The following is a 12,811-nucleotide window of genomic DNA, read 5'->3' as shown; positions in this document are numbered from 1 at the left end:
TAACTTGCCTAGCTAATAACTTGTACAGGGAAAAGTGTTCCAGAGTCCCCACTCTTAACCATGCTGCCGTATCACCACCACCCCCCAACACACACACACACATACAAAGGTGCCAGGTGTCTGTCTCCCAGCTACCTTATCAGGACCCCAGCCCCAGCAGATTGGCCACAGCTGGGCCTCTGCTCACGGCAGGCCCTGTGGGATTGGGAAAGTGGGTCAGATCTCTTTTATAGCCCCACCACCCTCTCTGGTTCTGCCTATTGCCACCTGACCTGCCGGCTGCTACCTACACCAGCAGTGCCCATTCATCATGGAGAAGGTCCTTGTTCTTCTGCTGGTCACCCTCACAGTAGCCTATGCGGTTCCCGACCCCCGGGGAATCATTATCAACCTGGTAAGAGGGTCCTCAGGGGAGGAGTTACCTGAACCCCCAGGTGGGGATTTTTTTAAGTGTGGATCTTGACCTCTGGGTAGGTCAAGATGTCCCCACCTGGGGCTGCCCCAGGGGGCTGGGAGGTGAGACATCTCTTCCCTTACTGCCTGTGCTGCACCCCTTCCCCTGCGGGCCCTAGAAAAGGCTGAGCAACATGGAGCATGCTCAGAGCAGTGGTTCCACCTGGCTAAGGAAACTATAAAAATCCAGAACCCTGGGTTTCCACCCTGGAAACCCTGGCTCAGAAAGTCCAGTCATTTAAAAATCTCCCCCAGTGATTCTGGTTTCTGTCCTAGAGAGACCAGGTACAGGAATTACTAAATTCCTCAGTAATACTTATTTGGTCCTCATAAGAACCACGTGGCATAGGTACTCTTATTATCAACCCCACTTTCAAAGGAAAAGCTGACACAGAGAAAGGTTAAGTAACCTGCCTGAGGTCACACAGCTGGAAAGTCTTGAGTAGGGACTGGCGCCCGGGCCTGTGGGCCCTAGAGCCTTGCTCTCACCACTGCCCCCTCTTCCCCCCGACTGCCTCTCTGCCAAGGGCAGAACCAGGAAAGCTCTTTGGGATAAGAACTCAGTTCAAAGGTTCTTAACTCAGGGTCATGCTGGGAGGGTCCAGGATCCTCCTGGGATTATTTGTAAGAGTTTGAGGAGGGGGAGGGAGGGGTTTTCCAGGGAGATGGTCCTCAACTTTCACAGGCTTCTCGAAGGATTGGGAGACCCAGAAAGGTTTGGAGACCCTGTTTGGGGCCCACATGTGCACGTTCCAGATGGGAATACTGAGCGACTCGCCCAGGCTCACCGGGGAGCTGGTAGCTCAGCCAGTACTAGAACCCAGGTGTCCTATCCCCACCCTGGGCTGCTTCTCTGGCACCGGACTGCCTGCTTCTCACGTGGGTGGGGGGTCGGGGTGGACAGAGAGGCCCCCAGCCCCAGGGGTTGGATTCCTTCACACGTGCCCCTCAGCAGGGGAGGCACTGTAAGCAGTAGTGGGTGGTGGAGTACAGGTCTGGGTGGAAAAGAGGCCCGAGGGTGGGAATCCTGGGCTGACTGGCTGCCCTTGGCAGGATGCAGGCGAACTCTGCCTGAACAGTGTCCAGTGCAAGAGCAAGTGCTGCCACCGTGAAACCGGCCTGAGCCTGGCCCGCTGTGCACCCAAGGCCAGCGAGAACAGCGAGTGCTCCTCTTGGGTGAGCCCCGGGCATGGGCCAGGGCGGGGCGAGGGGGCGGCAGGGAGGACAGCTCAGAGGAGAGGGCCCTTGAGGCTTAGGGGTGGGGTCTGGGAGGAGCGTCAGCCTGGACATTGTTGATGAGACAAAGAGAGGGAGGTCAACAGGCTTTCCCTTTCCCATCTCATCACCTCTCTTGACCCTCACAACCATCCAGTGAGTTGGGTGGGGCTGCAATCTGTCACCCCTATTTCATGGATGGGTAAAGAGAGGCTCCCCAGAGAGATCAAGTAAGAACAAGTGAGCCACAGAGTGGGGACCAAGACCTAGGTCCTCCAGGCCCACTGCGCCCCATAGGGAGGCAGTCAGGAGAAGCACCATCTGAAAAGAGACTATTCAGGCAGGGGCGAGTGATGCCCAAAGCAGCCCCCAGAGCCTGAGACTCCACTGGCTCCGTGTCTCCGCAGACACTCTATGGGGTTTACTACAAGTGTCCCTGTGAGAGGGGCCTGACCTGTGAGGTGGACAAGACCATCGTGGGCTCCATCACCAACACCAACTTTGGCATCTGCCTCGATGTTGGAAGTTCCAGTGAGTGAAAGCACTCACCCAGCCCCGCATCTAGCCCAGCGCGCAGAAGGACACTCCTCCTCCACCCCCGCTCTGGGGCTGGCCACCCCTTGACCAGTACCTCATCTTCTAAGTGGGTTCTTAGCAATTAAAGCCACTCCTGCAAACCTTTCCCAGGCCCCTGGATGTTCTTGCTGAGTGAGCGTCTTCCTTGATGTTACATCGAGCCTTTGACCCATCAGGGCAGGCATCAGACATGTCCAGAAATGAGGAATGGATCTGGGGCCAGGCAGGATGAGGCTGACAGGCTGGAGACAAGGTTGTAAAACGGCCCAGCCAGGCTGGGAACCTCTCCATTTCTGGGGAGCAATCACACCTCCCTGGGATGCCTTCCTTGCCCCTTGCCTGTTCTCAGACAGGCAGGCACCTGTCTGACCACATCTAGAGGGAATGGGATTGTCATGACTGGCTTAGACTGATTATGATCCCTCTCCCAGGGCTGGTCACATTACTGCCCAAACAATATTGGGGCTCAGCAAGGAGAGGGGCAATAGCTACCAGCAAACATTGAAAGCTCTTTGTTTTATGCATCATCCCTCTCTCCTCACTCCTCCCCTGTCAGGGGAGGCACTGGGGGCCAGGGTCAGGAACACACAGTTCTGAGTGGGAGTGGGTGGAGAAAAAGTGGGGGGAGACAAGGAAGAGAGAGCATTAAAAGAAAGCTTTCTTGGCTGGCTTCTTTTTTTCAATTTTTTTTTTTTTTTTACAGTGGCTGTAGATGATTTTAAATGATTTCTCATTCTTTGGAAATACACAAATCAGGTCCAGCTGGCAGGGACACTCATTATACAGGCTGAAGAAGGTCTGGGAAAGGCAAGACATTGACCTTGACCGTGGGGCCTGCTCTGCCCTCAGCCCTGAGGAGGCAGCCTCCACTCCCACCGCAGCCCAGCTCTGGGGCCCATCTGCTTGCACACAGCAGAATAGCCTGGGTGTAAAGGACCTCCTCATCCAGCTGCTCAGAGTCTGTGCCTCTGGTCACCTCCTCCAGGCTGACCCCTAGGGTTGCTCATGCCCTCCTAACTCCATCCCTGGCATCACTGTTCCCCTGTTAATCCATCTGCTTGTCCTAAGTGGATGAACACTGACAGGGGGCCCTATCTCTTCTTCCTAAATCCTTTCATTGGCAAATCAACTCCTTTCTCCTACACACTCAGCTCAGAGGCTCCCTCAGCCCACCTCCCCCCCAGGAGTACCCTGGGGCCACAGCCAAACTCCTGGACTTGGGATGAGAGTGGCTTGAGGCAGAGGTAGAACCTGGGTTAGGGCCAGACCTAGCCGTTCCCATTTTACGGTGCTAATTTTGGGGTTTGCTGAGATGTCTCCTGAAGAAAGGGAACCCATATTAGAAATAGAAGCATCACTACACCCCATGCCCGGTCCCCCATCCAGGATTCCAAACCCTTGGGGTGGGGACCCTGTTTGGGTCTGTCCACAGGCTACCCAAGGTTGCTTGTAGATGCTGTTCCAGTAGAGAATTCCCAGGTCATTTCTGCTCACCTACCTTTCCCTCCTTCCCCCGGGCTCTGTGTCCATCCTGGCTCCACCTTCCGTGGGTCCCGCTTCCTCAGCTCCCCTGGACATCCACCTGCCTGTGACAGGCAATGCCCTTGGACCCCTTTAAGGAGCAGTGCAACTGGCAGTTCTTAGCTGCCCTGCAGCAGCATCCGCTCTTGCACTTCTTGCTCTGGGCGCAAAGCTCCCTGGTGTTCTGCAGAGAGACAGCCCGCCAGCTCCACCGCGGCATCTGTACAAATGAGGGTGGGGGCCAGAGGGCACGCAGGACCTGACTTGTACCTAGAAGGGACTAAATAGATGTTGAAGGTTTGCCCTTAGTGTTCCCCAAATAGGTTACTACTCCTCTGGTACACACCAGAGTGAGCCAGACCTTCCTGCCTTCCACTGCACAGTCTCCTCTTCTGAAAACTCCTACTTCCCCTTTTGGCCGAGCTAGATTGTCACCTCTCTCCCCTCCCACACACATACATCAATGGCCCCAATGCTGGGGCTTATGACATTACATTATCCACCACTGCCACTCATCATCCCTCTGTCAGACAATTTCAATAATCTTTTAACAAGCAAAATACTGAGTACCTACTGTGTCCAGGTCCTGGGGATACAGCTGGAAACAAAAACCTAGAGAAATGGAGCCAACAATCCAGAGCAGCAGTCCAGTAGAACTTTCTGCAATGATGAAAGTGTGCCTTTTCTGCATTGTCCCATTCACCTAGCCACATGTAGCCACTGAGCACTTGAAATGTGGCTGGTATGACCAAGGAACTGAATTTTACATATTGTTTAACTTTAATTAATTTTAATTTAAGTAACTGCATGTGACTAGTTATTACACTATTGGACAAGGACAGCTCTAGGGGAGAAGACACATAATAAATACATAAGTGAAATAGATAGGGTGTCACAGACAAAGTGTTGAGCAAAAAAAGCTAGTTTAAAAAAATACTGTGTGATTCCATTATATGAATTTTTAAAAACAGACAAAACTAATTTTATAACTGTAGAGGTCAGGAGAGTGTTACCTTTGGAGCAACTGACTGGCAGCAAGCAAAAGGGAGCCTCCTGGGGAGCTGGAAATGCTCTGTATCTTGATCTGGGTGGTGGCTATGGGGGTGTTTTCAAAAGTTAAAAAATTAATTGATTTTAATGTAAAATCAAGATAGGAGCATTTTACTGTATGCAATTTTTTACTTAACATGTATACGGTAAGTATTATTAATTAACAATTATGATTTATATTATATACATATAATCACCTATTACGTATGCTGTTAAGTGCTATAAAGAAAATAGAGCAGGAAAGGAAGACAGGATTGGCAGTAGCCTCTTCCTGGTCTCCCTGAATCCACTCTGGCCAGTAACCCACCCTGGTCTGCCCACCTTCTCCACCCACCCCCTCAACTGGCCACACAGTCCTACCTTCCCCCCTCCTCCCATCATTTCTTCCCAGAACAACTAGAGGAATCTTTTTTTAAAAAGATAAATCCCACCTTGTCATTCCCATGCTTCAAAGCCTCCAAGGACTTCCCAGGGCATCTCGATCTAGAAACTCTTTATAGGACCTGCTGTCTTGTTCACTACTGTCTTTCCTAGCTCCTAGGACTGAAGTCCTCACACACAGTAAGTGCTGAATGCAGAACTGCTGAATAAATGAGGATATTCTAATACTCGGTTCCTTTGATCTCTCTGACCTCATCTCCTATTATTTCCAATCTCTCTCTCTCTCTCTCTCTTTTTTTTTTTTTTTTTTTTCTTGCTATTTCTTGAATATGCCAGGCAAAGTCCCTCATCTGCTGCCTGTTCCCTCCACCGGGACTGCTCTTTGCCCTGCCTGCCTGGCTCCCTTTAGGAAAGACCTCACTCCCTTTAGGTCTTTGCTCTGAAATTTCACGTTTTCAGTAAGGTCTTCCCTGAGTACCCACTCCTCACACCACTACTCCGGAAGCCCCTTCCTTATTTTCTTTAGCCTCAGGTCTTGATCACCTGGAATATATTAATATTTTGCTTAATTGCCTCCTACAGTAGAGTGCCAGCTCTATCAGGGCAAGGATTTTTGTGTCTTTTTCACAGCCCTAGAAAAATAATTTACATATAGTAGGTGCTTAATAAAACGTGTTGAAGGAATGAATGTCTGTCAGACCAGCTATGAGCCTGGGGCAGGATTGCTGGGTCATAGTCACCTCTGCAGTGGCAGCAACTGGCAGGGCCCTGGCAGCCCCCAGGACTCAGATGAGCCTCCTTTGTCCCCTCAGGCATCCTCCACCCAGCACTCTGTGCTGCCCCCCACTTCTGGCTTTCACCCACATCAGCCTCTGTGCCCACCTTCCCTCCCCAAATAGTATGGGTCTTAGGATGGTGGTAGATGGTGTGCCTTCTACGTTCCTTACCAAAATTTTGCTTTCTCCCTGGAAAAATGAGCCCCCAATGAGGAGGAAGAAAAAGAGAGGAGGGAGAGGAGAACCAGGAGCAGTAGTTGCCGCATCATGGCCCAGAGGTGGTGGCGGAGCTTCTAAGGTCCAGCTAAAGACCCTGCATCTGCCATGCAACTGCCACATGACCAAGGCCTGGAGGGGAGGTAATGAGGTGTGAATGCCCAGTCCTGGGGTTGACGGGGAGAGGTTGGCAGTGCCAGCCCCCAGACCAAAGGGACAGAGGAACAAGCAGTTGTGGTAGATGTCCCCAAGAACGGCTGCTGCTTCTTGGACCCTTAGCTGTGCTCATCGCCGCCAGTAACATCTAGTCTGTGTGCTTGGGCTCTGGCTCCAACAAGATCTGATTCAATCTCATGTCTGCTGCCTAATGGTTATGTGATCGTGGGCAAACGTCTTAACTTCTTTGAGCTTCAGTTTTCCCATCTGCAAAATGGGGCATAATAGTGCATCACAGGGATGAGGTAGTGCTTAAATTAAATAACAAGAACTGGGCTTCACATAAAAAGGCACCCAATAAATAGAAGCTGTTATCATTACCTTTACAGTTAAAAGGTCTCAGAGTTAGGATTCCAAAAGACTCCCTCATCCAATCTAACTGTATATTATTGTTTAAAAAAAACAGCATTGTGAATATTTTTTTCTCAGATGAGGTAACTAAGGCTCAGAGAGGTTGCCAAACCTCCCCAAAGTCACAAAGCTATCAAGTAATAGACGATTAGACTCAGTTTTCATCTTTCCACTCCCTCTAGAGGCCTTCAGTTAGTATTTCAGTAACTCCCTCTCTTAAGAAAATGCACTACTCCTGAATGCATTTCTGTAGGTCTTTTTGGCAAGCATGAGAATTACAAGCCCAGGATGCACAGCCATGAGTGGGTTGTGGTGGCATGTCATCAAAACCAGTCTTGAGAGTGGGAACAGGTGATAATACTAAGGGCAGCACAGCAGAAGACATTTTTATAAACATTAGTCCCAGCAGGCAAGAAAATGCCATGGGAACAAACTACCCAGGAATCACAGAGGCGTAACACAACAGAAGTGGATTTCTTGCTCCTGTAAAGTCAATTGTCACTCAGGATGCTCTCCAGGGTGGCTGTTCTCCATGTGGTGACTGGGTGACCCAGGCACCTCCCCTCCATAGATCCCTGCCTCACCACCCAGCTGTGGCAAGGAGAGAGAATAGGAGAACTCACAGGTTTTCTGAGTGCCTCACGAGAGTGAAATCAACCCCCACCCAAAATTGGTTTGGATGTTGGGACTGATGGTGCCACACATACCAAGACAATAAGGAAAGGTTTATTACTCAAGTAATGGAAATTTCTGGGGCCACCAGGGTAGGTGTGAGGAGGTGTGAGTGGCAAGGATGAAGGGGTAGTTAGCTTTGATTTTTACTGTGGCTGAGAGGCGGGGCCAGGGTGAGGGTTCCTGTGGGCAGGCTGGGGTTTGTGTGGTTTCCACTCCCCACCAGCACCAAGGGAGGGAGCGTTTGCTCTTCTTACTGGTTTGCCTAGATGGAGGAGGCAAAGGGGGAGTGAGGGCTTGAAAGCTGTCACCAGCCAATCATCAAAAATGGAGTCTTCCAACCCAAAACCAGGAAACTCCTCAAAGAAAACATAGGCAGGTCTTTGCATCAGTCTTAGCAATATCTTTATAGATGTGACTCTTCAGGCAAGGGAAACAAAAGCAAAAATAAACAAATGGAACTACATCAACTAAAGAGCTTCTGCACAGCAAAGGAAACCATCAACAAAATGAAAAGACAGCCTACCAAATGGGAGAAGTTATTTGCAACGGTATATACAATAAGGTGCTAATATCTGAAATACATAAAGAACTTACACAAACCAACAACAATGGGGAAAAAAACCCGATTAGAGCTGCCTAACAGTACATCATTAACTCTAGGTCCTGGGATCTAAGATCCCTTGGCTTATTACAGTAATAATAAGGGGTTTTGTGGCAGCAAATTTCTCCCACTATTTTCCCTTTGTCCTTTAATAATAGAACCCCCAGGCTTTAGCTGGGCACATGGATACCCAGATGAAAACTACATTTTCCAGTCTCCTTTGCAGCTAGCTGCAGCCGCATAACTAAGTTTTGCCTAATGGGATGTTTAGTGAAAATAACCCATGCTGTCCTTTTAAAGAGAGTGAGCTATTTGCTGTCCCTGTGCCCTCTTTCTTCTAACTGGAATGTGGATCCAACAGATATGATGATGAGCCATCTTCTACTATGTGAAGGAAAGAAACATCCTGGGGCAGAGCTTCCGGAGGAGTGTGTCTGGAGATGTTGATGCCATCCGCCCCCTGGAGAGCCTCTTTAGGGCCCCAAAGTCCTTCTGCTCTTACCCCAAGGTGCTAAACAGATAAGGTGCTTCTATATGCACTGTGTTGTAAAAAAGAAAAAAAGAAAGAAAGAAAAGAAAAGAAAAAAAGAAGGAAGCAGAGCAGCAGATGGCTGAGCAAGAGGGTGGAAGGAAGTGGGGGCCATGGACAATCACCCAGCAGAGCCTCCATCCAGGTTCCCCCCAGCTACCTGGTGAGAGAGAAATCATCCACTTGCTTAAGCCATCATGAGAGTAGGTTTTCGCTTCTGCAGCTCTCAAGTTGTATCCTAAAGAACATGGATGGTTTGGATTTGGAAATGATCTTATTGTTTACCCATAAGGAAACAGTTAAGCAAATATGGTCCACATATATAATAAAATTAGGCAGTCATTACTGTTCTAAAAAATACTTCGGTGACATGAGGGAAATATTGAGATATAATGATATAGAAGAAAAAGCAATTTCTGATTTCTCAGTGAGAAAAAGGATCTCTGAGTTACACAGTGGTTATGTCAAACGAGGATTGGCGAGGGCCCCAAGGCAAGGTGACCCCCAGGGAAGAGTGAACTGGAGGTGAGGTGGAGTCTCAGCGTTGCAGTCTGACCCACGGGAGTGAGTCCAGACATCAGAGCTGAGGCCTGGCATCTTCATCAGGATCTGGCCAGGAAAGGGGGTGGCGTTCTGAGTCCTGACTGTGTTGGTGGTCTCATGGCTGTGGGGACACCACGTAAAACCTGTACCCACCTCCATGGGAATATTCCCTGGAGGCTGACTCCACTCTTGCACCCCTGCGCGTAACCCAGGCTAAGTCAGTCAGCGAATTCCACTGCAATGATTGGTTCAGCATTGAGTGTGCAGACTAAGCAAATCCAATCAGAATCTATCTTAGGATGTTTGCTAAGAATTGAGACTGAGATGTTTATATATGTTATATACGGTTCATATATGTGAGGTGGATTTGTGGTCAAGAGCCTGCCCTCTAAAGCAAGACAGCCTGGGTTCAAATCCCAGCCCCACCCCTACTCTGAATCCTTGGCATGGGTGCTTTAAGGCTCAACACCTTATTTGTAAAATAAGAATAATTATAGTACCTATTATAAATTTGTTGTGACAATAAGATGAGTTAATACAGATAAGAAAGTGCTTTGCACAGTGTCTGGAACATAATAAGTGCTTAATAAATCCTAGCTGTTATTATTAGGTGACACCTGGAACTTCTGCAGCTACTGGGAAGGAATCCAGCCTGAGGGCTGTGGAGCTACTGGATTCAGCCAGACCTGAGGTCTCCCTGCTCCTGGACTTCCAGTTCTGACCACCAATGAATTCCCTCATCATCTAGACCAGTTTGGGTTGGCTTTTTTGGATACTTGCAGCAGAAAGAGTCCTCAGTGACACCCTCACCATATGACCTTGGGCAAGTCTCTGGGCCTCAGTTTCTTTTTCCATAAAATGGAAATGATAATATCTGAGATCATGGAGGTATCAATGTTGCTGGAGATAAGGTTCTTGTCTCATCACAGAAAGAATTCAGAGATGAGACACAGAGGTCAAGAAAGTAAAGTGAGGATTTATTAAGCAATAGATGATACACTTTCAAGGGGAGAGCAGCCCGGCTCAGGCGAACAGCTGCACTGTTTCTTTGGCAAGCTGGTTACATAGGGTGTAAAAATAAATGGGTGGAATATTCATTAGAGAGGGAGGGGTTTGGAGTCATGTTCCCTAATTTCCATCCCAGCTCCACCTTCCTGAGGGGAGGAGGAATTTTTATCCTTATTTAATCTTTTTTTTTTTTTTTTCTGTCCTTATTTAGTCTTGATCGGAAGTATCATGGCGTTGGAGCAAGATTGGTGCTTCTTATCTGCAAGGCTAATTTTATTGTAATGACGGCATAATCAGCAAAAGGTTACATTCGAATGTGGAAGATTCCTGCCTTTTCCCATCTTTCTTTGCCTACCTCCAGGACACCTGTCACTCCAAAATGTGTGATTTCTTATCAGTCTGGAGGTTCCAGCTTTTCTCTGCCCAAGGACCCCTGTTCACAAGATGTATGGCTTCCTGCCATTTGGCTCACCCTTTCTCTGCTCATATCGAGCTACCTGCCTGCTATAACATCAAGGCACCAACGCATCAATGCATCAATGCACCTTTCTCACCACAGGTAGGAATATTTTTGCATTTATACTTCACACACATTCTCATAAGCACCCTCTCAGTGACCTCCACCCCTTACTCCCCTTGAAAGGCATTCAGATAACTGCTCTCGGTCCTCCTACACACATCCATCCATGGGCAGCCCAACATACTCTCTCCAGGCACATTCCTCAACCCTGCCCCTCCACACAGCCCTGGGACCGAAGACTTGGCTCTTCCTGGACCAGCCTCCTCTCACGACCCACTCCACACACACGCACACACACCCTACTCCCTTCCTGCCGGTCTGCCCTTGGGCCACTAAGCCTCCAGACAGAACCAAACCCCATGGGAAGCTCTATCGTGCCTCCAGTCTCCCCTTTCAGCTGCCCACAGACTGGAACAATCTTTACCAAGTCCCTTCTCCCAGGAAGTGCAGACAAGGTCCAGAGCCAGGAAATGACTTTAATGTCTTTTGAGCAAGAGGGGACCCCACCCCCCGAGGCCTCTGGTTCCAAGGCAGGGAGGAAGGGGTTGCAGCGACCAGTTTGCATCCTCCTCTAAATCAAATGGCACCGGCGGGCACAGCCTGAGTCCTTGGATGTGCAACTCAAGCCTCTCTGGCAAGGGCATATGATGTTGATGTTTCCCCTGGTCTGCAAAAAATGGGTCAGAGAGTTGAGAGTCAGTCACCAAGGTGCAGGGAAGAAGGGGGTTTAAACTTCTCAGGGTGCAGGAACAAGAGCACAAGTGATGGCGTGGGATGGACTTGAGGTCTGTCAGTTCTACAGCTTACAACTTCATGGCCTTAGGCAAGTTAATGAGCTTCTTTGTCTCAGTTTCTGTTGAATGGGGCTAATAATTTATATTTATACATATATATATAATTATACATATATAAAATATTAACCCCATTAGTTATTGTGAGGATTAAACAGAATAAAGTAGATCAAGTGCCCATAATGAAAAGATCTTCTCACCACTTCAGCTGTAGAGTCAGGCCACAGGAGGGGCCTGGCTGGTTCCCTGAGCATTGGCAGCTCCCCAGATAGGGACAGAGAGGCTGAGCCCATCCTCCCCAGAGGTTTGGGACCAGGGCCAGAGGAGAAAAGACAAGCAAGAACAAGATGTACTGTGCATTCTGCTCCCTGCATTTCCACCAGCTAGTAACAACCATGCTCCATTGAGCACTGTCATTGCCAGGACCAGGACTATGTACTCTTCCTGACAACCTGGTGAAGGGGGGTGCTTTAGCCCTATTTTGCAGGTGAGGAAACTAAGAGCAGAAGTGATCTGTCTGAGATCACAGAGACAGAGGGTGGAGGGGGATGGGTACAGCTCAGTGGTAGAGGGCATGCTTAGCAGGTGCAAGGTCCTGGGTTCAATCCTCAGTACCTCTATTTATGAAAAGAAAAACAAAACAAAACAAAAAAAGACAATAGAGAGTGGAAAAGCCAGGGCTGACACTCAGGTCCAGCCCCAAAGCTGTGATCCTGCCACTGCAGCACCATGCTCCTCTCAAGAGATCGACTCGTTGTGGCAGGGAGTCGGGAATTGATCAGGAGGTCTTCCCCACCTGCTTTGCTGCAGTGATGCTAAGGGAGAGATATTCATTCATTTGACAGATATTTGTTGAGCAACTGCTCTGGGGCAGCACTAAGCTGGGAGGTAGGGGGCAGAAGCAGACAGAAAGCAGTGCAAATCAGGGAAATTCATGATCTGCTGAAGGTATGAGTCAAGGGTGTGGAAGCTCCAAGGAGTGAAAGCTTCTCAGAGGTGGCTGCAATTGTACTGCAGGACCAGTAGGAGTTTGACAGAGGAGCGGGGAAGGGCACTACAAGCAAAGGGTGAAAAAAGCGGGTGCAGCCATGTGAGGTTTTTAAACCTTCCCCACCCTACATACTGGAAGGGGCTGCCCCGCCACGCCTGGGGCAAGCACATCATGGCTACTCTGGCCTTAGGGGCACAGAAGGCACCTCCATGATTCAAGCTGATGAGGCAGCAGTCACTGAAGCACTCAGAGTGATGGAAGCACCTAGCTCCGGTCGTCTGTGGGGACAACCCCTGAGTCACCAGCTCTCTGGCAACGGGGGAAGGTGGAGGAGGGTCCCTGAGATGGTCACCCCCAGATCCTACCCCCTTTGTACCCCTCAGCAGCACTCAGAGGAG

At 49.4% G+C, this 12,811-nt stretch overlaps 2 protein-coding genes across 2 annotated transcripts; one reads left to right on the top strand and one right to left on the bottom strand.

Annotated features, from left to right (window-relative positions):
• Window positions 1-243: 243 nt before the first annotated feature.
• On the top strand, window positions 244-2,350 carry CLPS (colipase). The gene is made up of 3 exons (XM_006180466.2): window positions 244-394; window positions 1,507-1,629; window positions 2,076-2,350. Exons 1-3 carry the CDS (start codon window positions 311-313, stop codon window positions 2,205-2,207), a joined length of 339 nt encoding a protein of 112 aa, XP_006180528.1. The 5' UTR covers window positions 244-310; the 3' UTR covers window positions 2,208-2,350.
• Window positions 2,351-11,202: 8,852 nt separating this feature from the next.
• CLPSL2 (colipase like 2) lies at window positions 11,203-12,802 on the bottom strand (the record flags this gene model as incomplete). Its single annotated transcript, XM_032462921.1, has 2 exons — window positions 11,203-11,298; window positions 12,569-12,802. Coding segments are annotated over 2 exons (330 nt in total), but the record flags the coding sequence as incomplete, so codon positions are not given.
• Between the last annotated feature and the right edge of the window lie 9 nt (window positions 12,803-12,811).

This window comes from Camelus ferus, chromosome 20, assembly GCF_009834535.1.
Source record: "Camelus ferus isolate YT-003-E chromosome 20, BCGSAC_Cfer_1.0, whole genome shotgun sequence".
Lineage (NCBI taxonomy): Eukaryota > Metazoa > Chordata > Mammalia > Artiodactyla > Camelidae > Camelus > Camelus ferus.
The sequence above is the reverse complement of the archived record's forward strand: the minus strand, read 5'-3'. Positions and strand labels throughout refer to the sequence as shown.